Raw genomic sequence first — 27,824 nt, 5'->3', positions numbered from 1 at the left:
ATCTTAAATTTCAATACGTGATGTTCCAAACTCCTACTTTGTATCAGATCAGCCACTTTCTTTGAGTGAACTGCCAACCTCTGGTCAAAGTTACATTAGGAGACTTTGAGAATTCATGGAGGTTGTTGCAATATTTCATTTTTAAAGTATACCTTAATCATGATAGACCAGAAAATGAGTCATGTTACCTGCAATGGGTCAAAAGGTATCTTCTTATTCCAACCTTTATTGTGTCTAAACAAGTGCAGAGTTTTGCTGAGTTCTGCACTTCTGCTACAAACAGTACATAAGAATTAAAGGGAGGGATATAAAAACATTCAGAACTCATACGTCAGCATAAAAAAAGCTAGCAATGGCACATCAGTGGCTTTAAAAAATAAGCTGGTATATTTTAAATAGCTCTAACAGGTAACTGGTAAAGAAAGAAAATCTACCTTAAATAAAACAATTCAAAGGTTAAATGCATACAGTTAGTGATGTATTCATGAGAATTCCAGAGTTCTTAATCATGGCCTTTAACAAACAAAGTGAAATTATGATTACAGAGGGTGTAGTTCACTGCAGGGCAAATGAATTCAGCCAAGAACTAGACTGTGCAAGATAATCCTAGACCATCCCGATCCTTATGAGAAAATATTGACAGTTCCCACGATGCTGACTTCTCAGCAGTTATGTTTGCAGAGAATGATTAAGAATTTGAATTCTCTAAAATAGATTGGTTGAAGCAGAGTCTGTAAATGTTTAAGAGAATCTGATAATTGCTTCATGAAGAAGAATATTAAATGTTATGAGAAGTGAACTAGAAAATCAGATCAAACTTGGCACTTCACTGAAAATAAAAAATATTTTTACAGATGTAATAAGCCAGTAGCTTGTTTCTGTGCTGTAATTAATTCTAATAAAAATGTATTAATTAGCTCAACGATTCATCCACAAAGGAATTGTAAATGTATTTCAGCAGTGTAGTGACTACAAGTTACTTAATTACATGTTCTTCAAAACCCATATCTTTGTGTTTGAAATTGGAAAAGCAGACTAAGAACTTAATATTTGAAAAAGAATAATTGACACTGTGAACCAGCCAGATTGTGCAATTCCAATTACCTCATTATAACAACTTAACTTATCCCAAGTTTTCAATGTAATAGAACACATTCCTAAGGGTATTGTCAAACAAAATATAAATATTGAATCAAAGAAGGTGATATATATGGTAATGTATTAACAACAGCTTGGTCTAAGTGGTAGAAATTAAAAAGTATCTTAAACTGAAATTTGGAAACACCAAATAAGTTTAAGGAAGGAAATCCACAACTTAGAGCTGAGGCATTTGAAAGTGCAACAGAGCAAATGTAATATATGCAGGAGGCCTGATTTGCAGGAATACTAAATTATTGGAAATCTGTAGAGCAAGTGGAGGCTACAGAATTGGAAGGGATGGGGTCATGGAAGGACTTGTACACAGGGATGAGAATTTTTAAAGTAATCCTTTCATGGACTGAAAACCAATGTAGATTAACAAGAAAGAGGTCATGAATGACTGAGACTTTGTGAGGATTGGATATAGAGACTTCAAAGGCTTAGATGAACACATGTTCATGAAAAGTAGAAGGTGGGTACCTGGTCAGGAATGAACTGAACCTCGTACAGTTCCTTCACATCATATCCTAGCTCTTATATTTACATTGTTAATATTTCTGAACATTTGTATGGTGCTGGTGTGTACCAAAATATCTAAGGCAATTATCAAGTGTAAAAATACAGTCCAACATTACTAGTAATCCTCAAGAATTTTGACAAACAAAGCTACTCAATAAAACTCATCCTGCATGCAATGCAAACATATTGTAATCAAAATTTTCATTTATATCCTAGGAAAAAATACACAACTTGCAGAGCTGGCAGATGTTCTGCATGGTGTCAACCGCAGTGGATCTGTCACACAATCTTCATCTTTGTCCTACTTGTTTCTCAAGTATTTTTGTTTCTGTACGTACTGAGGCAACAATGGGAGCTAGAAATATTAAAACTGGAACGAGGTGTCAGTAAACCGCAAGGTAAGAATTAAAATGTTGCATCAATGTTTATATCAAATGGAGAGTACAAGCAATAAGTTTGAAATTTGCCTGAGAAGGCAATTTTCAACATCTATACCTTACTAATATTCTGTTTGGGGGTTTAAGTATCTTCAGTACAGAGCTTCATTTAGTGTAGTTTGGTTGGGGGGGGGGGGGGGGGGGGGGCAGATGGGATGTCCAGGTAGGTAGCTGTCCAGAGAATGTTAAATTAGGCTGGAAAATTCTCAGATTGGGTTGTGTAGGCGGTGGAACTGTTCAGTTTAGCGTGTGCTCTTGGATCGGAGAATGTAGTTTGGGGTCATCAGATATGACCATGGTTGTGACCATGCTCAGCCATGATCAAATTGATTGGCCTCCTCCCACTGCTATTTTCTACATTCCTATGTTTCTATGTCAGTTCAGTGTCAGGGTTTAGTTAATGAGCTACCCAGTCGGTTGGTTAGTTTTTAAACCTCTGCATTTTTCTGGCTAACTGTTAAGAATAACTAAGTCAGAATGCTCCAATGCTTCTGACTTTAAAGGTATTTTTGTGGAATATTCTGCGGCAAGGGAGTCACTCACTAGAAGTATTAGTTTCCTGGGTAATTTTATTGAAAACAGTTACACCGTGAATTGCACATGGTCCTGATGTCTAGTCTATGCTGTTACAATGGCATTCTGGTCATCAGAATATCTGGGTCCAAATCACTCATCGTTCCAATAAAAGCAATACAATTGCCTTTTGAATCACTCCAAGACCATAAGACCATAAGGAGTGGAAATAAGGCCATTCGGCCCATCGGGTCCACTCTGCCATTTAAATCATGGCTGATGGGCTTTTCAACTCCACTTCCCTGCAATCTCCCCGTAGCCCTTGATTCCTTGTGAGATCAAGAATTTATCGATCTCTGCCTTGAAGGCATCTAACGCCCCGGCCTACACTGCACTCCGTGGCAATGAATTCCGCAGGCCCACCACTCTCTGGTTGAAGAAATGTCGTTTCATTTCCGTTTTAAATCTACCCCCTCTAATTTTAAGGCTGTGCCCACGCGTCCTGGTGTCCCTGCCTAACGGAAACAACTTCCCAGCGCCCACCCCTTCTAAGCCATACATTATCTTGTAAGTTTCTATTAGATCTCCCTTCAACCTTCTACACTCTAATACGTACAATCCCAGGATCCTTAGCCATTCATCATACGTTAAACCTACCATTCCAGGGATCATCCGTGTGAATCTCCGCTGGACATGCTCCAGGGCTTGTATGTCCTTCCTGAGGTGTGGGGCCCAAAATTGGACACAGTATTCCAGATGGGGCCTAACTAGAGCTTTATAAAGTCTCAGAAGCACATCACTGCTTTTATATTCCAATCCTCTTGAGATAAACGACAACATTACATTCGCTTTCTTAATCACGGACTCTATCTGCAAGTTAACTTTTAGAGAATCCTGGACCAACACTCCCAGATCCATTTGTACTTCTGCTTTACGAATTTTATCACTATTTAGAAAATAGTCCATGCATGTATTCTTTTTACCAAAGTGCAAAACCTCACTTTTGCTCACATTGAATTTCATCAGCCATTTCCTGGACCACTCTCCTAAACTGTCTAAAGCTTTCTGCAGCTTCCCCACCTCCTCAGTACTACCTGCCTGTCCACCGCTACAAACGATATTTCACTTCAGTGATCTCCTTAATAATTTATTTTGCAATTCTTATTTTTTTTTTATTTAAAAAAAAACTTTACTTCTATTCATGCTATTTTTGTTTTATTTATATTTGAAAGCTTGTTATTGTTAAGAATTTTGCCAGTTCGGTTAAAAATATTGAAAACTCCAATCAGATCATCACAAATTTTCAATTCCTTCAATAAAAACAAACCCAATTTTTACACATGCCTGGCCTCTGGAAGACAATTTTTTTAAAAAATTATGTTTCCTCCTTCTCATTTGTATTAAAGTGACGACCAACAATAACAGTGATAATGGGAACTGCAGATGCTGGAGAATCCACCCACAGTGGTCGAGAACGCCCTTGACCGCGTCTCCCACATTTCCCCCAACACATCCCTCACACCCCGCCCCCGCCACAACCGCCCAAAGAAGATCCCCCTCGTTCTGTCACACCACCCCACCAACCTCCGGATACAACGCATCATCCTCCGACACTTCCGCCATCTACAATCCGACCACACCACCCAAGACATTTTTCCATCCCCACCCTTGTCTGCTTTCCGGAGAGACCACTGTCTCCGAGACTCCCTTGTTCGCTCCACACTGTCCTCCAACCCCACCACACCCGGCACCTTCCCCTGCAGACGCAGGAAATGCTACACTTGCCCACACACCTCCTCCCTCACCCCTATCCCAGGCCCCAAGATGACTTTCCATATTAAGCAGAGGTTCACCTGCACATCTGCCAATGTGGTATACTGTATCCATTGTACCCAGTGTGGCTTCCTCTACATTGGGGAAACCAAGCGGAGGCTTGGGGACCGCTTTGCAGAACACCTCCGCTCGGTTCGCAATAAACAACTGCACCTCCCAGTCGTGAACCATTTCCACTCCCCCTCCCATTCTTTAGATGATATGTCCATCATGGGCCTCCTGCAGTGCCACAATGATGCCACCCGAAGGTTGCAGGAACAGAAACTCATATTCCGCTTGGGAACCCTGCAGCCCAATGGTGTCAATGTGGACTTCACCAGCTTCAAAATCTCCCCTTCCCCCAACGCATTCCAAAACCAGCCCAGTTTGTCCCCTCCCCCCCACTGCACCACACAACCAGCCCGGCTCTTCCCCTCCACCCACTGCATCCCAAAACCAGTCCAGCCTGTCTCTGCCTCCCTAACCTGTTCTTCTTCTCACCCATCCCTTCCTCCCACCCCAAGCCGCACCCCCATCTACCTACTAACCTCATCCCACCTCCTTGACCTGTCCGCCTTCCCTGGACTGACCTATCCCCTCCCTACCTCCCCACCTATACTCTCTCCACCTATCTTCTTTACTCTCCATCTTCGGTCCGCCTCCCCCTCTCTCCCTATTTATTCCAGTTCCCTCTCCCCATCCCCCTCTCTGATGAAGGGTCTAGGCCCAAAACGTCAGCTTTTGTGCTCCTGAGATGCTGCTGGGCCTGCTGTGTTCATCCAGCCTCACATTTTATGACCAACAATAACAACCTCTTTCTCTCATTGCCCTGGAGTCACTGCTGACCAGAAGCTGAACAGGGTTAGCCATAAAAATGCTGTGGAAATAAAAGCAGATCAAAGACTAAAAATCCAGCAGCAAGTAACTCACCTCCTATATCCACAAAGCAGGTCAGGACTGTAATGGTATACTCTTCACTTGCCTGAATGACTGCAGCAGCAGGAGCTCTAGGAAGCATGGCACCATTTAGGTCAGAGCAGCTTGCTTGCCTCTCCCATTCACATTCGCCCCGCTTCACACCCGACACAGTAGATGTAGTATGTACTATCTATAAGATGCAGTGCAGTAACTTATCAAAGATCCTCAACAGCAACTTCAAAACACTCAACTTCCAAACTCTACCACCTCGAAGGACAGCAGATACATTGGAATACCACAATCACCACATTCCCCTCCAAGCTGCTCACTGTCCTAAATTAGAAATATAGATCCAATCCTTCACTCCCAGTGGCTCAAAATCCTGGCGCACTGTAACAGAACTATGCCCTTCAGATTGCAGCGACTTAAGAAGTCAGCTTACCGTCAGCTTCTCAGAGCAATTAGAGATGTTTAGTGATTTTTTTTGCCGAGGCAGTAACACCTATATCCAATAAAGAAATTATAAAACACACTCTATCTTTGTTCTTGGAACCAAGGCAGCACATATGGTAATGTCATAATGGAAGAAGGGCTTCTTGAATCACATAATATCCCAATTTTTATACAACAACTCATTCTCTGACCCATCATGGACTTCACACAAGATATGGTGGTATGAATTGAGTAGGGCCTCCAGATGGATTCTTATAGCATCTCACTTGTAAATTTTAACTTGCAAAGAAATTATGATACCCTGTTTCCTATTTCTAAGACAATCTACTTTACAGTGTCATACCTTATTTTCTATTTTATTGTTTCTCACTTTAGCCACTTAGTTGTATTGCACATTAGATAATAGATATATTACTCCTAAATTATTAAACGATGTGGAACTGGTACAAAGTTACAAATACAATGAGAAAGTACTCAACTTCCACTCTTTACAAATCTTCACTTTATACATCATTTTTTTTGGCTAGAAGTTAGATACTTGTCTGGTATGAGGCTTGCCACGTAGTCAAATATATATGTGTTACTAACTGCCACATGAAAATCTATCTGATAATCCAAGTACATAATTAACTGTAACTTTCAGTGCCCATGTTAATAATGTATTTGAAGGAATTAAGAAATGACCTTTGTTGCTCAGGATGAGGAAAGCAAAATGGTCACACTACCTGCTTCTGTTTTGTGATAAGAAGAAACAGATTGAGTCAAGGTTTTGATTTTTAAAAAACAGACAAATGAAGAAAATCTGTTTAATTTTAATAATGGACCTATACTGAAAGACAGTCATGATGGCTTGACATTTTTAGTCATTCCTACATTCTTATGAGAGTCTGGCTTATTAATGTCATAATTTTTAACATTTGCTCGTTAAGGGAGGACATAAGGAATCAGCATTCCATGTCCCCACAGAACACAGGGTCTGCCAGGTGTGAGCAGGGAGATGTCTGAGAGCTATATTCAGTAAAAGAGTCCTCTTGTTCCTTTTTATTGGATTAATCAATGGAGCTTTATTAACTTTATAGGCAAGGCAAAGAGTCTTTCATGAGACAACTTATTCAGAAAATACTATGTGAAATTGAAGGTTAAATTACAAGATGACAAAGTGAAGATTGATTCTGTAAAACCTTATTCAGTTGGAAATACCTACCTGCTTCAAAAGCATACAACAGTACTGCACTGTTACTAAATTAGGTTTGCAAGACTTAATGGAGCCATGGTAACAATGCTCCCATTTACATGCAACTGCAGCTTAAACATAAGCTGGATTCTTTGAAGGTATATAGATAGTTTTTTTCTCATTATAGTAATTCAGCTTTCTGTCCATGTTTTATCTTTCTTCCGTATTTGTTTCCTCACATTTAATGCTTCCACAGTTGAATAGGTAAGCACTTCAAGAAGCTGTGTGGACTGACCATTGTCACATTGTAATGATATTGTAGATAGCATGGATAGGGTGAATAGCCACAGTCTTTTTCCTAGGGTGTGGGAATCCAAATCTAGAGGATGTAGATTTAAGGTGACAGGGGGAAAAATTTTAAAATGACCTGAGGCATAATTTTCTCATGGAGATGGTGATGCATGTATGGAATGAGTTACGAGAGGAAATAGTGGAGATTGTTACAGTTTCAACATTTGAAAGATAGCTGGATGGATATATGAATAGGAAGGGTTTAAAGGGGTATGGGCCAAATGCTGACAAATGAGACTAGGTCAGATTGGAATGTCTGGTCGGCACAGACAAGTTGGACCAAAGAATCTGTTTCAATGTTGTATGACTCCATGACTATAAAGTCATTGTATGATACAAACAACTTCCACATTATTACTACTACGCAGTTAACTCAAGAATTAAATAATGGATAGCATGCATGTTAAGTTTTGTGCTTTCTCCCTACAGTCTTATTTAGTAGCAGTGCAAATCGGAACTTTCTATCAGTATAGTACATTCCTGACCCAGTTTCTATGAATCCAATTTTCTCTAGTCCTGTTTAAGAACGCAGGTTGGTTTGGGTCATGAGTTAATATCTTGCAGGCCTGATCTATTGGGCTCCATTAATGCCCTAGTTATCCACAATCATCATGGAGTCAGGCCAGCTTTTAAAGGAATTATGTTTTAACTGCATCTCAAAGTTATCATGGGCAATAATCTAGATGAAGGCATCTTTTGCAAGGTAAATTCAAAAGATTTTAATTGTGCCCTACTTACTAAGCTATAAAGCTCCAGATTTTATGAGGCCATCCTGCAATTGAGGTAGTTGTCCTGGGTGGTTTGCAGCTGGGATTCAATTTGTCTTACATTCTCAACCTGTGATGTTTGTGCATGCACAGAATGCACATCTTCCTGATGGCACCTCCAACTTCCACAGTCTCAGCAGTACCTCCCCCTCAACCACCAAAGCTTCCATTTGCTTAGCTGCAGTCCCCACCAACCTGCTTCCAAAAGCATTAGCAAGTACCAATGCCATCTCTGTTTACACAGTCTCAAAACATTGCACCTCTTGCTCATACAGTCCTTCATGCCACGAGTGATGTTGACCTTGCTGAATGATCCTATTAGCTTGGAAAAAAAATAGGAAAAGGGACAGAAAGCAGGACACCACAATCCAATTAACATGTCAAAGGGAAAATGCTGGAAACTTTTAAAGTTGTAGTATAGCGCTTACAAAATTTTAATGCTACATGGTCTTGTGAAAGGAAAGTAATGTTTGATTAGTAAGCATGCTTTGAGAATAAACAATATACATGATTGGGAATCTTAAATATAATGTACATAGGTTTCCAAAAGTATTTAATAAGATGGCACGTCAAAGGATGCCCACAAAATAAATGCCCATATAATAAAGGGGCAACATGTAAGCATGAATCAAGAACTGATCAACTGACAGGAAGCAGAGTAGAAATAAATGGATCATTTTCTGATTGGCAGGCCTCAATTGTTTACAAAACATACCAATCACTTGTATAAAGGATCTAAAAGTATGATTGCTAAATTTGCTCATGACATAAAGGTAGGTTGGAGAGTGAAGAGAACATAAAGGGTCTGCAAAAGAAAAGTTAAGTGAGTGGACAAAATGTTGGTAGATGGATTGTACTGTGAGATAACATGAAGAAGAGTGAAGCAATACAGCACTTAAATGGAAATTGAAAAACTCTGAGATACAGGGGGATCCGTGTATCCTAGTAAATGACTTAGAAAAAGCTATTATTCAAGTGTGGTAGGCAATTAGGATTGCAATTGAGATGTTGGTAAGTGCAAAGGGGATGGAGTATAAAAATAAGGAAGGTTTATTACTACTGCACAGTCATGCTGAGACTACATCTGGCATGCTGCAAGAATTGTAGCCTCCTTACTTAAGGAATGATATAATTATTAGAAACAGTTCAGAGATGGTTTCTAGCAATGATTTCTGTTATTAAGGGGTTATCTTATAAGAAAAGTTTAGACAGGTTGGGCATGTAACCATTGTCATTCAGAAAAATGTGAATTATTATTGAGACGTACAATAGCTCTTGACAGTATGAATGCTGAGAGAATGTTTCCCCTTATGGAAGAGACCAGAACTAGAGTATGTAGTTTAATAATATGAGATATCTTCTTTAAATCAGAGACGAGGAGAATTCTTTGCTCTCGGGAGTTTGTTATTTTGGAGTTAATGGAAGTTAAATGTTACTGCAGGTAGACAGGGAAGTGGAGTTGAGATCACAATCCAATCTGTCACGGTCTTACATGGACAAGCCTGAGGGGCTGAGTGGCCTCTTTATGCTCCAGTGTACATTTTTGTTTATTCAACAACCTATCTTCAACTTTCAGAAAACTGTCTACTAGTTGTCATGATCGTGTCTGCAAAGGAAAAGATAGCTCCTTGTATTTCTATGGGAATTCAAAAATATAATAGATGAATTTTAATATGTTGCAAGTACTGCATTGTGTACTGTTGTGCATTATTTTCTCCACAACATGTCACCTTCCTTTCAAACTACATGATTTGGCTTTTCATTAATTGATAGATTGTTGTCACATGTACCCGGATGCAGTGAAAAGTGTTATTTTGAATATTTTACAGGCAAATCATACCTTACAAAGTGTATCAGGGTAACGGAACAGAGTGCAGAATACAGTGTTACAGTCACAGAGAAGTTGCAGAGAGAGAGACATCAGAATTAACATTTGGGAGATCTGTTCAAAAGCCTGATAACAATGGGGAAGAAGCTGTTCTTGAAACTATTTGTATGTGTATTCAAACTTTCATATCATCTGCCCAACAGAAAAGGGTGACTCTGCACTTTTTTTATCTGGAAGAGAGTATAACTGGTTGGGAAGGGTCTTTGATTGTATTGGTTGCTTTCCTGAGGCAGCAGGAAGTATAGTCGGAGTCTGTGGATAGAAGGTTGGTTTGCATCGTGGACTGGGCTGTGTTCACGAATCCCTATATTGCTTGCAGTTTTGGGAAGAGCAGTTGCCATACAACGCTGGAATGCACCCAGATAAGATGTTTTCTATGGTGCATTTATAAAAATTGGTAAGAGTCCTTGTGGACATGTTGAATTTCCTTTGCCTCCTGATGAAGGAGAGATGTTGTTGTACTTTCTTGACTATCGTGTCGACATGGGTGAACCAGGACAAATTGTCGGTGTCATCACTGCTAGGGAACTTGACATTCTCTACCATCTCCACCTCAGCACCATTGATGCAGACAGGAGTGTGCCCTCCACTCCGCTTCCTGAAGTCAGTGACGAGCTCCACCATTTTGCTGACATTGATGGAGAGATTGATGTATTTACAGCATGCTGCTGAGCACTCAATCACTTTCCTGTATTCCGTAGTTCAAGATCCAACCTACAATAGTGGTGTCATTAACAAACTTGTAAGTGGAGTTAGGGCCAAATTTGACTACACAATTGTGAGTGTATAAGGAGTATAGTACGGGGCTGAGTATGTAGCCTTGTGGGACACCAGTGTGGAGGATAATGGTGGAGGAGGTGTTGTCATCTGTTCTTATTGATTGCGATCTATGGGTCAGGAAGTTGAGGATCCAGTTACAGATGGTCACAGAGTTTAGAGATGAGTTTGTTTGGAATTATGGTGTTGAGGCAGAATTGTAGTCCATGAGTTTGAGCCTGATGTAGGCATCATTGGTTATCCACAAATAATGGGTGTACATTACATTGCCACCCAGGTTGATAGTGCTGTTAAGAAGGTTTACGGTGTGTTAGGTTTTATTGGTAGAGGGATTGAGTTCCGGAGCCGTGATGTCATGCTGCAACTGTACAAAATGCTAGTGCGCCCTCATTTGGAATATTGCGTACAGTTCTGGTCGCCCCATTACAGGAATGATGTGGAAGCATTGGAAAAGGTGCAGAGGAGATTTACCAGGATGTTGCCTGGTCTGGAGCGCAGACCCTATGAAGAAAGGCTGAGGGACTTGGGTCTGTTCTGATTGGAGAGAAGAAGGCTAAGAGGGGATTTAATAGAGACATACAAGATGATCAGTGGATTAGATAGGGTGGACAGTTAGAGTCTTTCTCCGAGGGTGATGACGTCAGCTTGTACGACGGAGCATGGCTACAAATTGAGGGGTGATAGATTTAAAACAGATGTCAGAGGCAGGTTCTTTACTCAGAGAGTGGTAAGGGCGTGGAACACCCTGCCTGCCAATGTAGTTAACTCAGTCACATTAGGGGCATTTAAACATTCCTTGGATAAGCATATGGATGATGATGGGACAGTGTAGGGGGATGGGCTTAGATTAGGTCACAGGTCGGCACAACACTGAGGGCCGAAAGGCCTGTTCTGCGCTGTATTGTTCTATGTTCTATGTTCTATGATTAGTCTGGTTGTCAAGCTTAGTTTGATATTTTCTCTTGGTGTCTTTGATGGACTTACAAAGGTCATACCTCTGTTTCCAGTATAGATCAGGATTGCCAGATTTGTAGACCTCAGACCTGCACTTCAGTGGAGAGTGAATTTCCCGGTTCATCTGAGGTTTCTGGTTGGGAACATTCAGATTAACTTTTTTCGGCACATTGTCTTCTACACACTTACAAATGAAGCCTTTAACAGTAGTGGCGTACTTGTTTAGGTTGGCCACTGATTTCTTGAATATGGACCAGTCCACCGGCTCTAAACAGTCCCATACAAGCCCTTCCATTGCTTCAGACCAACACTGCACTACTTTCTGTATTGGGCCCTCTTGCTTCAATTTCCATCTTTAAGCTGGGAGAAGGAGCACAGCGCTCAGTCTAATTTTCCAAAATGCTGACAGGGAATGGCATCTGTGGTTGTGTAGCAATGGTCAGACCCGTAGGGCAGGAGGTTGGCCTGGTTGAAGTCACCAGCTGCGAGGAACAAGGTCTCGGGGTATTCCGTCTCAAGACTGTTTGTACCGTTGTATACTTTGTCAAGTGCACTCTTCGCTTCCGCACGTGATAGAATGTAGACCGCTTTCAGGATAGCGGAGGTGAACTCGGGTGGCAGGTAGGAGAGACGACACTTCACTGTGAAATATTCTAGGACCAGGAAGCAGTAACTCACAAGGGTCACCACGTCTAAGCATCAGGAGGTGTTCATTAGGAGACAGACCCCCTGGCCCTTGCCTCGCCAGAGGATGCCGATCCATCCATTCAGTGAACAGAGAAAGCCTCTGGTTGTAAGGGGCAGTCAGGTGTAGGAGTGAGCCATGTCTCTGAAAAGCAGAGCACATAACAGTCTCTCATTTCCCTTTGGAAGGTGAGCCGAGCTTTAAGTGCATCCATTTTGTTCTCAGTGGCTTGGACGTTTGCCAGTAGTATGCTGGGACGGGGTGGGGGGGTGTGTGCGTTGGCGTGCGGTGCGGAATTGAAACCCTGAAGTCCAGCATTTCTCCCACGTTTATCGGTTGTGGCCAGTTGGTCAGGTTTCCTCAATGTCAGGTCACCATGGAGTCAGGTCTTGTTCCCATTGCTGTCCTCGGTTCAGGGTTCCCACAAAGTCAGTAGGTCAGGCCTGCGAAAGGCCAGAAGGCCTCTGGGCATGTGTGTCCAACATGGTCTTGGGCACTAGTCTCATTCACAAGCACTCCAGGGGGGTACTTGCAGTCAATCCAGTCGGGTCTCCTTGATGTCAGGTCACTGTGGGGTCAGATCTAGTTCCTGAACGGACTGGTCCTTGGTTCCAAGTTTCCATCTTTCCACGAGGATGTCGGTCTTGCGGGAAGCTGGTAAGCCCTTAATTCACTTGGGTTTGCAGTTCCATCATCAGTAGTCGAGCCTTGTCCGTCGTAGAACTTTTAAACCTGAAATGAGTTTTAAGAATGTGTAGTTAGTAATTCTGATAGACTTAAAATTGAGGCATTGAAGAGCAAGACGATTATAAGGTGTGAAAGAATAAAATGTGTCATTGACAGCTCGCAAAATGTCGCCACACTCCAGTGCCATCTCGAAAAATGCTTTTATTTATGTTGTCATCCATTAGAAGCCATTCACCAGTTCGACAAGCAACTTTACAATGAAATAAACAAAGTGGAAGGAAATGCAAACATAGCATCTGACCCAGAGGAACCACATGACAAGGTAATTTGCGGAAACCAACTGAGTTACAAAACATAGGCTGCTGTGTTCTGTTTTAGGAACCCAACATTCAGAAAGTGTTCAAGACCGTAGTGTTCACAAGAGTTTTAATGCAATGTATGAAAGAACTGATCAAAGTTCTGCAGTGTTTTAATGGGTAGAGGAGGAAGAAAACGATTTAATATTTAGTGCATCAGTGATTAGAGAAAATAAATTCAACTTCTGTCCTCTGTGGCATGTTATTAATGCACATTTTTGCTGCTCTGCTTTTCTAACAGTCACACAAATGCCTTCTGAAATGGATTCTGGTTTCATCCTTGCAGTCTCCTGGGAATTGTTATACAGTTTGTTTTTACTGACATAGATCCCGACAGCCACATCACCCATGTATATGCAATGGGGCACCTACCATGAAACAACCTCGGTTTGGCAACCACCTGTTTGCTATTAAACACCAAGTTTTGAGTGAATTAGATATTTCTAAAAATGATTATCAGCAATACTAAACCTATTACTGCAGGCATTCCCTGGATCTTCCCCTCTGCTGGTTATTAGGGGAAAACCCTAGTGGAATTTCACCCCATACATTTCAGCTGTTGCTAAAAACACTGCTGTGGCTCTTCATTTATTTCTGCCAACATTGACTTTGCCTCCACAAACCCTCATGAGACAGGCACTGTGGTAAAGATGCTAGTAGAATTCAAGTTGATACTTGAATATTTACCATGCACAAACCTTTTCTCTATCCCATCTCCTATCCTGGTCTGACTGTGCCCAGTTTTGGACTGGCAAAAGGTTGTGGCTGTGAATCTTGCTGTCTAATCTTATCTATCCTACTAGGAAGTAGGAGAGCTAAACCATGTACAAGTAGTAGTACGTTATGCTTCATTGTACAATGGAGTAGTTTGGTGTAGGCTTGCACCTGCACATTCTTGTATAGCGAGATCCAGAAGAACATAAACAGAGCAGGACTAGCACATTAATCCCCTTTAAACCTGCACTGCCAATCAAAATGATCATGATTAATCTAAATGACACTTTAAATCCATATTCCCTCTTGACTCCCTTGTACATTCAAATTCAATTGGAACATTGCATGAAGATGTGAAATGAAACTAACGAAACTCTCTACAGTACATGAGATAGCTATGTTCTACTTACCTTGTTCAGAGGTGTAAGTACACATCACTCGAGCAAATGGAACTTAAATCTAGACCTCCTGTAAGGATGTAAGCACTGCACCACAAGAGCCCTTTCCAATACAGGTTATAGATTTCCTCAAATCGTTCATAACAACTGGTTCTAGAGTCATACAGATGCATAACACGGAAACAGTTCAACTTGTCTATGCCAACCAGATATCCTAAATTAATCTAGTCCTATTTGGCCACATCCCACTAAACCCTTCCTATTCATTTACCCATCCAGATGCCTTTTAAATGTTGTAACTGTACCAGCCTCCACCACTTCCTCTGGTAGCTCATTTCCATACATGCATCACCCCTGCATGAAAATGTTGCCCCTTAGGTTCCTTTTAAATCTTTCTCCTCTCAATTTAAATCTATGCCATTTAGTTTTGGACTCCCCTACTCTTTGGAAAAAGACTTGACTATTCACCCTGTCCATGTCCTCATGATTTTGTAAACTTCTAGATGATGACTCTTCAGCCTCCGATGCTCCGGGGAAAATAGCCCCAGCCTATTCAGCCTCTCCCCATAGCTTGAACATTCCAACCAATTGTTTCTGAACCCTTTTGAGTTAAACAACATCCTTCCTGTAGCAGGGAGACCAGAATTAAATGTAATATTGCAAAAGTGGCATAACTAATGTCCTGTACAACCGCAACATGACCCTCCCAACTCCTATTGTCAATGCCCTGCCCAATAAAGTCAAGCATACCAAACACCACCTTCACCATACTGTCTACTTATGACTCCATTCCAAGGTCTCTTTGTTCGGCGACACTCCCCAGGACCTTATCATTAAGTGTATAAGTACTGCCTTGATTTGACCTACCAAAATGCAGCCCCTCACATTTATCTAAATTAAACTCCATCTGCCACTCCTCGGCCCATCTGATCAAGATCCCATTGCACTCAGTGGTAACCTTCTTCACTGTCTGCTACACTTCCAACTTCTGTGTTATCTGCAGGGTCATGGCAGAGAACAGCTTAGCTGTCATGAATGCTTCAGATTGGTTTCACAGGTCGGCGCAACATCGAGGGCCGAAGGGCCTGTACTGCACTGTAATGTTCTATGTTCGATGAGCTGGAAAAAGATGAAGCTAATGGTGGAATAGGGATTCATTCATCCATATAATTAATATGGTCAGCAAATGTATTTTAATCAAGTGATTCAAATACATGCAAAAATTTGTTACAGTTGCTTCTGAAAGACTTAAAGTGCTGCAAGCCCAAATCTTTTCCAAAATTGCTACTGTTCACCTCCCTGAATGAGCACATACTTAGATTTCTTTTTCGTCCAAATTAACCAAACAACAACAAAATAGAAATAAGAAATAAAAGGCCAGGGTTTGGGTGGCAGGGGGAGGGGGGGGGGGTGGCGTGGGGATGAGAAAATTGTAAGGAAAGTACAGATTCACAAGAAATGAGATAATGGGAAAGAAAAGAATAATGATACATAGCTATAGGATCTTGAAGTCATAGAACTTTATAGTAGAGAAGGAGGCCATTCAGCACATCATATCTGTACAGGCTCCTGCCCTTTTCCGTGGCTCTCTGAATTAATCACTTTCAAATATATATCCAGCTCTGTTTTGAAACCTACTATGGAATCCACCTCCAAAACTCTCCCAGGCAGTGCATTCCAAATCCTAACAACTCTGAGTAAAGATGTTTTCCTTTATTTCACTCCTAGTTCTCTTGCTGACAACTTTGAAATTGTGACACCTTCTTATAAACCCAAGGCCTTCTTAACAACCATTTCAACTTGCCTGGTCACCTCAAGAGAAATATGCAGCTCAGAAGAGCCAGGAGGAGACATGAGAAGTTGTTGGCAGATAGGATCAGGGTAAACCCTACGGCTTTCTATAGGTATTTAAGGAATAAAAGAATGACGAAAGTAAGATTAGGGCCAATCAAGATTAGTAGTGGTAAGTTGTGTGTGGAGTCAGAGGAGATAGGGGAAGCGCTAAATGAATATTTTTCAACAGTATTTACTGTAGAAAATGACAATGTTGTCGAGGAGAATACTGAGATACAGGCTACTAGACTAGGTGGGATTGAAGTTCACAAGGAAGAGGTAATAGAAATCCTGCAGAGGGTGAAGATAGATAAGTCCCCTGGGCCGGATGGGATTTATCCTAGGGGAGTATAGGAGCAGAGGATTCATAGAACATAGAGCATAGGAAGCCAGGGAGGAGATTGCCGTGCCTTTGGCATTGATCTTTAACTCGTCATTGTCTACAGGAATAGTGCCAGATGACTGGAGGATAGCAAATGTGGTTCCCCTGTTCAAGAAGGAGAGTAGAGACAAGCCTGGTAATTACAGACCAGTGAGCCTTACCTCAGTCGTTGGTAAGGTGTTGGAAAAGGTTATAAGGGATAGGATTTATAATCATCTAGAAAAGAATAAATTGATTAGGGATAGTCAGCGCGGTTTTGTGAAGGGAAGGTCGTGCCTCAGAAACCTTATTGAGTTCTTTGAGAAAGTGACCAAACAGGTAGATGAGAGTAAACTGGTTGATGTGGTGTATATGGATTTCAGCAAGGCATTCGATAAGGTTCCCCACAGTAGGCTATTGTACGAAATGCAGAGGAATGGAATTGTGGAAGATATAGCAGTTTGGATTGGAAATTGGCTTGCTGAAAGAAGACAGAGGGTGGTAGTTGATGGGAAATGTTCATCCTGGAGACCAGTTACTAGTGGTGTACCGCAAGGGTCAGTGTTGGGTCCACTGCTGTTTGTCATTTTTATAAATGACCTGGATGAGAGCATAGAAGGATGGGTTAGTAAATTTGCAGACGACACTAAGGTCGGTGGAGTTGTTGATAGTGACGAAGGATGCTGTAGGTTGCAGAGAGACATAGATAAGCTGCAGAGCTGGGCTGAGAGGTGGCAAATGGAGTTTAATGTAGACAAGTGTGAGGTGATGCACTTTGGTAGGAGTAACCGGAAGGCAAAGTACTGGGCTAATGGTAAGATCCTTAGCAGTGTAGATGAGCAGAGAGATCTCGGTGTCCATGTACACAGATCCTTGAAAGTTGCCACCCAGGTTGACAGGGCTGCTAAGAAGGCATACAGTGTTTTAGCTTTTATTAATAGAGCGATCGAGTTCCGGAACCAAGAGGTTATGGTGAAGCTGTACAAAACTCTGGTGCGGCCGCACTTGGAGTATTGTGTACAGTTCTGGTCACTGCATTATAAGAAGGATATGGAAGCTTTGGAAAGGGTGCAGAGGAGATTTACTAGGATGTTGCCTGGTATGGAGGGAAGGTGTTACGAGGAAAGGCTGAGGGACTTGAGGCTGTTTTCGTTAGAGAGAAGAAGGTTGAGAGGTGACTTAATTGAAACATATAAAATAATCAGAGGGTTAGATAGGGTGGATAGGGAGAGCCTTTTTCCTAGGATGGTGACGGCGAGAACAAGGGTGCATAGCTTTAAATTGAGGGGTGAAAGATATAGGACAGATGTCAGAGGTAGTTTCTTTACTCAGAGTAGTAAGGGAATGGAACGCTTTGCCTGCAACGGTAGTAGATTCGCCAACTTTAGGTACATTTAAGTCGTCATTGGATAAGCATATGGACGTACATGGAATAGTGTAGGTTAGATGGGCTTGAGATCGGTATGACAGGTCGGCACAACATCGAGGGCCGAAGGGCCTGTACTGTGCTGTAATGTTCTATGTTCTATGTTCTATGAATCCTCTACTCCTATACTCCCCTGAAAATTGAGTCTGCATTGTCTCTGTGTTTCTTCTACCAAAATGCATTATCCTATGTTTCTCTGCTTTGAAATTCATCTGCCAGTTCTCTGCCTGTTTGGCCAATTGTCAGTGTCCCTCTGAAGTCCCTCAGTGTCATCCTCACAAGTCACTGTTCTCCCAAGCTTAATATCATCTACAAATTTAGAGAATTTATCCACATCACCCATCTCCAAATTATCTCTATAATCAAAGAGTAGAAATCCCTGGGAACACCACTTTCAATTCAGCTCCAATCTGAGAAATGTCCATGTATACCACCCTCTTTTATTTTATTCTTTAGCCAAATTCTAATGCTTGCTGCCAAGGACCCATCAATCCCTAGCATTTCCAATTTGCTGAACAACCTACCATGTGGCATCATATCAAATAAAAATGATACATTAAGAAATGAGTGAAATAGAGAATTGAAACACAATTAAACTTTTAACATGGGCAACTAAATGAGAGATAAAGCATAGATATGATAATGGGAACTGCAGATGCTGGAGAATCCAAGATAACAAAGTGTGGAGCTGGATGAACAGAGAGCAGGCCAAGCAGCATCTCAGGAGCACAAAAGCTGACGTTTCATGAATGGTCTAGGCCCAAAACGTCAGATAAAGCATAGAGCCTGTTCTTCAGAAATTGTTTTCCATGAAGAGTTGCAGAGTGCTTTGAAACAATTAAAACATTCTACCTTGATGCAGTGAGGGGGGAGGGGAATGTGATGGTTAACAACAGGAAGAATGTACCTTGAAATTCATTCACTTATAATTGCAAGAAAGTAAATGTTTCTCTTTAAATACAAATCATTTCATGTAACATAGAACTGTGCAGCGCAAGAATGGTCCCTTTGACCCATGGTGTTGTGTTGAACATCAGGCCAAATTAAACTAATCTCTTCTGTCTGCCCTTAGTCTATATCCCTCCATTTCCTGCATATTCATGTTCTTATCTAAAATTCTCTTAAATGCCCCTATCGTATCTGCCTCCACCACTACCCCTGGTAGCGCGTCCCACACTCCTCCTACTCTGTAAAAATCTTGCCCCTCACATCTCCTTTGAACTTGCCCCCTCTCACCTTAAATACATGTCCTCTCATATTAGACATTGCAATTCTGGGAGAAAGTTGCTGACAGTCAACCCTATCTATGCATCTCATAATGTTATAGACTTCTATCAAGTTTCCTCTCAGCTCTCACCACTCCAGAGAAAACAACCTGAGTTTTTCTAGCCTGTCTTTATAGTTCTACCCTCTAATCCAGGCGGCATCCTGGTAAATCTCTCCAAAGCCTCTGCTGGCTATACCAATGTGGTGGAAGGTGTGCACTCAGTGTAGAATGTGGGTGTACATGTAGTTCAGGTACCTTAACATGGATGCAGCACCAACATGAAGTCATCGAGTCATGGAAACAGACCCTTCGGTCCAACCAGTCCATGACAACCATATTCCCAAACTGAATTAGTCCCATCTGCCTGCACCTGGTTTATATCCCTCCAAACCTTTTCTATTCGTACCCAAATGTTTTTTAAGAGTTGCAACTGTACCTGCATCCACCACTTTCTTTGCCAGCTCATTCCACACAGAAACCATTCTCCGTAAAAAAAAAAGTTGCCCCTCATGTCCTTTTTAAATCTTGCTCCTCTCAACTCAAAAATATGTCCCCTCATTTTGAGCCCCCTCATCCTAGGGAAAAGACCCTTGTCTTTCACCTTACCAATGCCCCTTGATGCCCCTTGTGATTTTATAAACCTCTCTAAGGTCACCCCTCAACCTCCTATACTCTAGTGAAAAAAGTCCCAACCCTTCCAGTATATTTTTATATCTCAAACCCTCCATTTCCAGCAATACCTGAACCCTCTCCAGTTTAATAATACCCTTCCTGTAATAGGACGACTAGAACTGCGCACAGTAATCCAAAAGAGGCCTCACCAATGTCCTGTACAGCCTCAACATGATGTCCCAACTCCTCTCCTCAAAGATCTGAGCAATGAAGGCAAGCATGCTAAATGCCTTCTTAATCACCTGTCTACCTGTGATGCAAATTTCAAAGAATTATGTACCTGAACTCCTAGGATTATCTCTGTCCGATGACACTACCCAGTACCCTACCATCAATCATATAAGCCCTGTCCATGTACATTTTTCATCTGATGTATCTTTAGTAACTTTCAGGATGTGGCTTACACAGTTACTCGAGTTTGGTGTGTTCAGATGTTATTACTTTCTTAATGATTTCAATGGCCATCTCTTACATTTTGCAAAGGTATCACCCTCCGTTTCCCAAAACAAAACCTTGGCAAACGGAGAGCCAGCAGAAGCACAAGTGTATAATTTACAGGAAATACAAGCTCTGGATAAGGTATGTAGGAAAAACAAAAGCTACTGGTATAGTATTAGCAAGAAAGTGGCAAACCATACTGTAATTATTATGTTAAATGAAAAAATGGCATTTCCCATTTCAAGACTCTTTGATTTATTGCTTTCCTTGCATTCAAGGACACCCAAATGTAGCTCATCCATGGATTTCCAGGCAACCAACAAAGATAGAGCACTACAGGCAGATTATATGAATGACTGCCTTCACCACAAATGTTCCTTTGAAATTCTGAATATTTGATGGTCCTTGATATTAGAAGGTTCACTGCCTCACTGCCACAAACTTAAACTTGTAACTGAGACTTCGCAGAGGTACACATAAGCTGCCTTACACAAGAAGAAAGTTGTCTACGTTACTTCCAACGCACTGATGAATCATCCCTCAAGCCTTACAACTTTACAGATGATGGTGCAAAAGATGTTCCCATTTTACTCCTTCATTAATTCTATTGTATGGATAAGTTTTTTTTTCCCCAAGGAAAGCTTATTTTTTATTCGTAAATGTGGGTGTAGTTGACTAAGCCAGCATTTATTGTCTCTTCCTAATTGACATTGACTTTTCTGAATTGTTTTAGTCCAAGTATTACAAGTACACCTCACAGTATCTTTGAAGATGTTGTTATATATTCTGAAAGTGCCAAGATTGGAATAAGACATACTGCACTGATGGGCTACCACTGCTGCTGTGGAGTTCCTCCACAGTATACTTGCTTTCTATCTCACCAACAGGATTCCCATCCAAAAATCAGCCTGGCCGATAGACTTTAGACTGTGGGGAGCACTGCAGCAGACTCTGTACTCCAGGAATGTATAGGTTTCAAAAACATAGAACATGGAACGTTACAGCACAGTACAGGCCCTTCGGCCCTCGATGTTGTGCTGACCTGTCATACTGATCTCAAGCCCATCTAACCTACACTATTCCATGTACGTCCATATGCTTGTCCAATGACGACTTAAATGAACCTAAAGTTGGCGAATCTACTACCGTTGCAGGCAAAGCGTTCCATTCCCTTACTACTCTGAGTAAAGAAACTACCTCTGACATCTGTCCTATATCTTTCACCCCTCAATTTAAAGCTATGCCCCCTCGTGCTCGCCGTCACCATCCTAGGAAAAAGGCTCTCCCTATCCACCCTATCTAACCCTCTGATTATTTTATATGTTTCAATTAAGTCACCTCTCAACCTTCTTCTCTCTCATGAAAACAGCCTCAAGTCCCTCAGCCTTTCTTCGTAAGGCCTTCCCTCCATACCAGGCAACATCCTAGTAAATCTCCTCTGCACCCTTTCCAAAGCTTCCACATCCTTCTTATAACGCGGTGACCAGAACTGTACACAATACTCCCAAGTGCGGCCGCACCAGAGTTTTGTACAGCTTCACCATAACCTCTTGGTTCCGGAACTCGACCACTCTATTAATAAAAGCTAAAACACTGTATGCCTTCTTAGCAGCCCTGTCAACCTGGGTGGCAACTTTCAAGGATCTGTGTACATGGACACCGAGATCTCTCTGCTCATCTACACTGCTAAGAATCTTACCATTAGCCCAGTACTTTGCCTTCCGGTTACTCCTACCAAAGTGCATCACCTCACACTTGTCTGCATTAAACTCCATTTGCCACCTCTCAGCCCAGCTCTGCAGCTTATCTATGTCTCTCTGCAACCTACAGCATCCTTCGTCACTATTATGTTTGCTCCTTTTTTCTTGTGGATCCCTAGGTTTGGAGTTTAGGAGCAGTGGCTAGAGACAGATTGAGGCCAAAATAGTGGGTCAGAGGTGTATAGGCTAAGCCTTTATGGATGTACATAGTATCATGGGCGAGACAGGGACTGATCATATGTGGGATGCATCAGATCAAGGTGAAGTTTACAAAGTCAGGGGTGGGAGAGGGGAACATTGCTGCTCCTTTTGGTGTGCAATCTGTAGTAGAAAGGTACTTACACAAACATTTCCTCACCTCCCTTAAGCTGCTGAATTTCCCAACCAAACGGATGGCACTTCCCCTATTTTGGAGCTCCCTTGTTGCTGAGTCATAGACAGTGTGTTTCAGCTGCGCTCCAGCAGGCAAGCACAGCTGGAGGGAAACCTGCAACACAGACAGATTCTGAGGTAGTACAGCCACAGCAAAGAATCTAAATTAACAAATTCAGGTCCAGTTTGTTGTCTAACTCTTTTCAGTCTCAGTTAAAACTTGAAGTATCTGAGTTTGAGGTCATCTGGGCTTGTTTTCAGATGTTTTTTTCATTTTCCACATCCCACAATGTACAAATCCATCCATTTTTTGGAGGGTTAGACTCCCCCTGTAGTATCACTGATAACACACTGTGATGTATCAGCCTGCAATCTGTGTTCAACTGTCAAAGTGCAACTCAGAAACCCTGTCTTAGACTCAGTGACAAAAGTGCTCCCAGAGAAGGGAGGAACTTTCACTTTGACAGGAATAGAAATTAGCTATATTAGATTATCCATCAATTGTTCACTCAACCTCTCCAAACTTCCGATTGGAACCAAAATATCTTTTAAAATCCATAAGCAGAGTTTGAGGCAATTTGATGAGCTCCCTTACAGAATAATCATCAAATCAAAGAGCGATCTGTAAATGAGATTATAATTTGCCATCCTATTTAATTTACTGATGTTGCAACTGTTCTAGTTCAATGGAAGCAAACAAATGGTATTTAAGTGGCATTTCCCTTCACGGTTTGGTGCATGGAGAGTAAACAAAATTTGGTCTGGTCTATGAAGTGATATTGTATGAAGCAATTGAATTTAGAGGAATCATTAGTTCAGGGCAGGGATTAGTGATGTGCAACTTGCTCATTCCCCTTTCCATGGAAACGATGGAAAATGGCTGCTCTATTTGGTGAAAATTGAAAGAAAGGCATCAATAACTTAAAATGCAGGCTGGGTAATGAAATTAATAAAAGGAAATTATAGAAAGTTCCTAATCAATAAGGGAGAGAGCTTGAGGACAATGAATCCAAGAAGTCAAGAATGATTTCCTCTCCTGAAAGAAAATATTCAACTCTGGATTGTGACCAGCAGAAAAAAGTACAATCTGTTGATATTGTGCCAAAGTGCAGAATTCTCTGAAACAGGCAGAATTCAACCTTTGTGCAGCATCCTCATTTCAGTGTTCTCGGTATGCAGCCTAACAGGGCTCATGTTGCTGGCTGACACTTTGCTCAATAGAGGGAAGTAGCAGCATGTGAGACTTGCAGAGTGCAGTGATTGATAAGAGCTCAGCTAGATGGACCTCACAGAATACGAGTTCCCTGATTGGGGCTGGTCATCCCATCCAATCAGCGAGCCCTGGCTGACAGATTAGAACAGGAGTTTCAGACATCCTGTTCACTCAGAGCTGGCTCTGAGGGAGCTGCATCAGTGTCAAGGGCTCTCCTCGTGAAAATAAAGGGTGACTTGGTGATGGGATACCAGCCACTGTGGAGTAATTTCACCGTGTGTTCCAGCCAGCCTTTCACTCTTAAAAGGAAGTCTGTCCCTCTTAAGGAAAGCTGCCACTGACCGCCAGCAAAGAGGAAATGCAGGACACATTCTGGAGGAGAGCTTCACTGTTCATGAATGTGCACTGAGGGCCCTAGGTGGCTGGTGGGCAGGAGAGAGAGATCACGTTTTCACAGGAGTTAAAGTAGGTCTTGAAGCATTTCCTTCTGAAGGGATTGGGTGGGTAGCTCGGGAGATTACCCCTGCAGACTTTCCCAGAGAGACTGGCAGCAATACCAACATAACGCTGGTTAAAGTCACGAAAGCATCCTACCCATCACACCACCAAGCTCGGACTCTGTTGAATGCACTACATCACTCCACTCCATAGTTTAGCCCTCTGTAGTTGCTAACATTCCTAATCTACAAGAGAGGTGTAAACACCCAGCAGGGACTGACAACACCTTCATCCTCTCTGTGTCACGTGCGACACCCTGTTTGTCTATCTGAATGTGTTGTTGGATAAAAATGTTGCCATGAAGAAAGATAAAAATGAAACAAAGCCAACCATCAAGTATGCTTCAAAAGCCGAAAGGTGCCAAAAAGACAGAATTAGTATCTGAATACATGCAGCATTCGCAACATGGTGGATGATCTGAAGGCATAAAGTAGAAATACATGAGTATCAGCTAATTAATAATGGTGTAAAAGAACCTCCCAGGATAGTAACCACAATATGATAGTGTTTTATATTACGTTTGAAAGTGAGATGGCTCATTCTGAAGCAAGTGTTTTACATTTGAAGGGAAATGATGAAGGCACGAGACAAATTGGCTGAGTGGACTTGCAAAGTGCATTAAAATGCATGACTGTACCTAGGTACTGGACAGGCTTTAAATATCTTTTACATGATGTACAGAAACCATATGTTCCTTTAAGAGTGTATAAATTCAAAGAAAAGGTCAGTCAACCATGTCTAACGAGGGAAGTTCAGATTTGTAAATGATTAAAACAAATGACTTGTGAGTTGCCAGAAATTGTAGCAATCCTGAGGATTGGGAGGTTTGTAGACCAGTAGAAACTGATAAGGAAATGGAGAATAGCAAATTAGTAAAAGAAAACATGAAAACAGACTGATGAAAGCTTCTGTAGGTACATAAAAAGGAAATGTTTGGCTAAACAAATGTGGGTCCATTGCAGACAAAGCCAAGAGTAGCAAATAGGGAATAAGTGTTAGAGAAACTAAATTACTACTTTGTATCTGTTTTCACTGAGATCCAACTGGCAAGGGAGAATGAGGAGTTGAAGAAAATTAGCAGTAGTAACAACATTGTACTGGAGAACAAATAAACTCACAGGACCAAATGCTTTACATCCTAGAGTTGTCAAGAAGATGGCTATAGAGTCAGTCGATGAATTGGTGATTACCTTCAAAAATTCTGGACATAAATTTAGTAAATATGGATGTAAGCATTTTTACTTGTTGCAATTAGGGTATCTTTCACTTCTGTTTCACTGTCTTTTTTTCACCCCAAATTTAGAAAGTTAACATCATGCAGGGTAGCATCATCCACATCAGAGAAAATCTGAATTTAATGCAGGCTAAATGTGAAGAGCTCACCAGAAATGTGGAAGACAAGTCAACCAATAACCAGGTAATAAATATATATGTTTACTTCATTATTTGCTAGGACAGTTAGAAGTGTTTTAAGTTCTACACTAACTAAGTTTCATGTACAAGGCTACAGACTTACAAACCAATAAAACGCTACACCTTGTAATCAGTGAATTATAAAGATCTACTGTTAGATTTCATTTAACCTTGTGCTTAAATGTAATGGTAAGATTCTTCATTTTTGATCAAATAAATGACTGCAAGACATTTTGCAACCTCTATTTAAAATTGGCAGTATGAGGTACATTGTGCATCTGCATTTGCTGATCATACTGTAATTAATGCTGCAGTACAGATTGCTTTCCAGTAGAATGCATAACTCAAAAGAATAACTGCAACTAAGTAGTACTGTTCTGGTGATGAAGCCATTCATTCGATAAAAAGTAAATGATCTGCAAATTCTCCTCAACTAACATTTAGGTGAGTGATCACCCACAAGGAATATCAATCTTTTGCAAATTATCCAGCCTTTTGTTATTCACAATCGTCAGACCAATCAATGTTCAAACAAAAATTTATTAAAACATAAAACATATGGATTGCCAACTGAAAGAAAGATGACCAGAACATTAACTGACACATACAAAGACATTTTTATGTGATAAAGCACAGTAAGACTGTGATTTTGCTATGGACACAGCAATGGCACAATTTTTCAAGCGTTCCAAATAGGAAAAAAGAAAAATTATTGATTGAAGTGATTTTGAATCTAACTTGCAGCATCAATAAAATATAATTGCTATAGATTTGAAACAGGCAACTATTCAGTGGAGAAATGTTAATTCCACAAATGGAGCAATTAGTTACCCATCCTCAGATCTTTAGAACATTCTAAAACACCTCACAGCCCGTGAATTATTTTGAGATATAGTCAGATCGGTAGCCCGTTGTGCACAGCACGGACCTACCAATAGAAATAGAATAAATGGCTAAATGTTGGCAATATTGATTGAGGGATAAATACCAGCCAGGTTATGGATAGAATGCCTGCTCTTCTTTCAGTTATACTTGGGAATTATTAATGTCTACAAGGTAGATGGGATCTTGGTTTAACATTCCAATTCTGAGGCAACATCTTCATCAATACTGCACTGAGAATATGTGCTTAAGTGTCTAAAGTGAAGTTTGAACAAATGACTTTCCAATTCAGAAGTAACTGCATCACCACTTGGTCAGGGTAGAGACTGGAATGGTTTGGGGATGTGGTGGTGGAAAAAAACAGGTAAAGTAGTTCTGGTGGGTAATTGTAAAAACACTTACCTCCTGGATTCAGCAGGTCTTGCCTCCTTTTAGCCATTTGGTTTTGGAGGTCAGGGAAACCTACTATTTGGATTATCTGTAAAAATAGTAGTTCAGCATAAAGCACAAAGTTTCCCAAACCCAGCCCTTCTTTGTCCAAGCTGGAAGTGAGAGGGTTGGGTCAAGATTCAGATTTTTAATGTCAATGTACTACCTGACCCAAACCAAACTGTTTTTGAAAGTTAAAATTCTCCCCAAATATTGTAGTCAAAGTACCAAAATATTAAATGCAAATATTACTACTCACTATTAAGTTGTATTATTACAAGTCTGATGACTGATTTGTGATAACTGTTCAGATACGATTGCTGATTATAATTAAATCTGGGAAAATTGTTTTATTTTTCTCATTATTTTCACTCCCAAAGTGTAATTATCAGTTTCTCCCTCATTGTAATTTTGGACAAGTTAGTTAAGTGGGCAAATACATGACAGACGTAGTATAATATGGATAATGAGGGTTATCCATATGACCAGTGGCTCAGTGGTTAGCACTGCTGCCTCACAGCACCAGAGACTGGGGTTTGATTCTAGCCTCAGGCAACTGTCTGTGTGGAGTTTGCACATTCTTCCCTGTGTCTGCATGGGTTTCCTCCCACAGTTCACAAATGTGCAGGTTATGTGCACTGGCCATACTAAATTGCCCATAGTGTTCAGGAATGTATGGGTTAGGTGGTTTAGCAATGGGAAATGTAGAATTGCAGA

At 41.2% G+C, this 27,824-nt stretch overlaps 1 protein-coding gene across 4 annotated transcripts in view; it reads left to right on the top strand.

Annotated features, from left to right (window-relative positions):
• The window catches only part of LOC125464332 (epidermal growth factor receptor substrate 15-like 1), a 50,498-nt gene that overhangs the window by 8,745 nt on the left and 13,929 nt on the right, over positions 1-27,824 (top strand). For 3 of the 4 annotated variants that reach the window (XM_059646021.1, XM_059646024.1, XM_059646019.1), the window contains exons 2-5: positions 1,876-2,057; positions 13,300-13,397; positions 20,586-20,681; positions 25,687-25,800. In XM_059646021.1, coding sequence (XP_059502004.1) covers positions 1,876-2,057; positions 13,300-13,397; positions 20,586-20,681; positions 25,687-25,800 — 490 coding nt within the window. The remainder of the gene's footprint in view (positions 1-1,875; positions 2,058-13,299; positions 13,398-20,585; positions 20,682-25,686; positions 25,801-27,824) is intronic. The other variant, XM_048556678.2, reaches the window with a different exon arrangement.

Source organism: Stegostoma tigrinum, chromosome 1 (assembly GCF_030684315.1).
Source record: "Stegostoma tigrinum isolate sSteTig4 chromosome 1, sSteTig4.hap1, whole genome shotgun sequence".
Lineage (NCBI taxonomy): Eukaryota > Metazoa > Chordata > Chondrichthyes > Orectolobiformes > Stegostomatidae > Stegostoma > Stegostoma tigrinum.
This window is presented reverse-complemented; position numbering and strand designations above follow the sequence as displayed.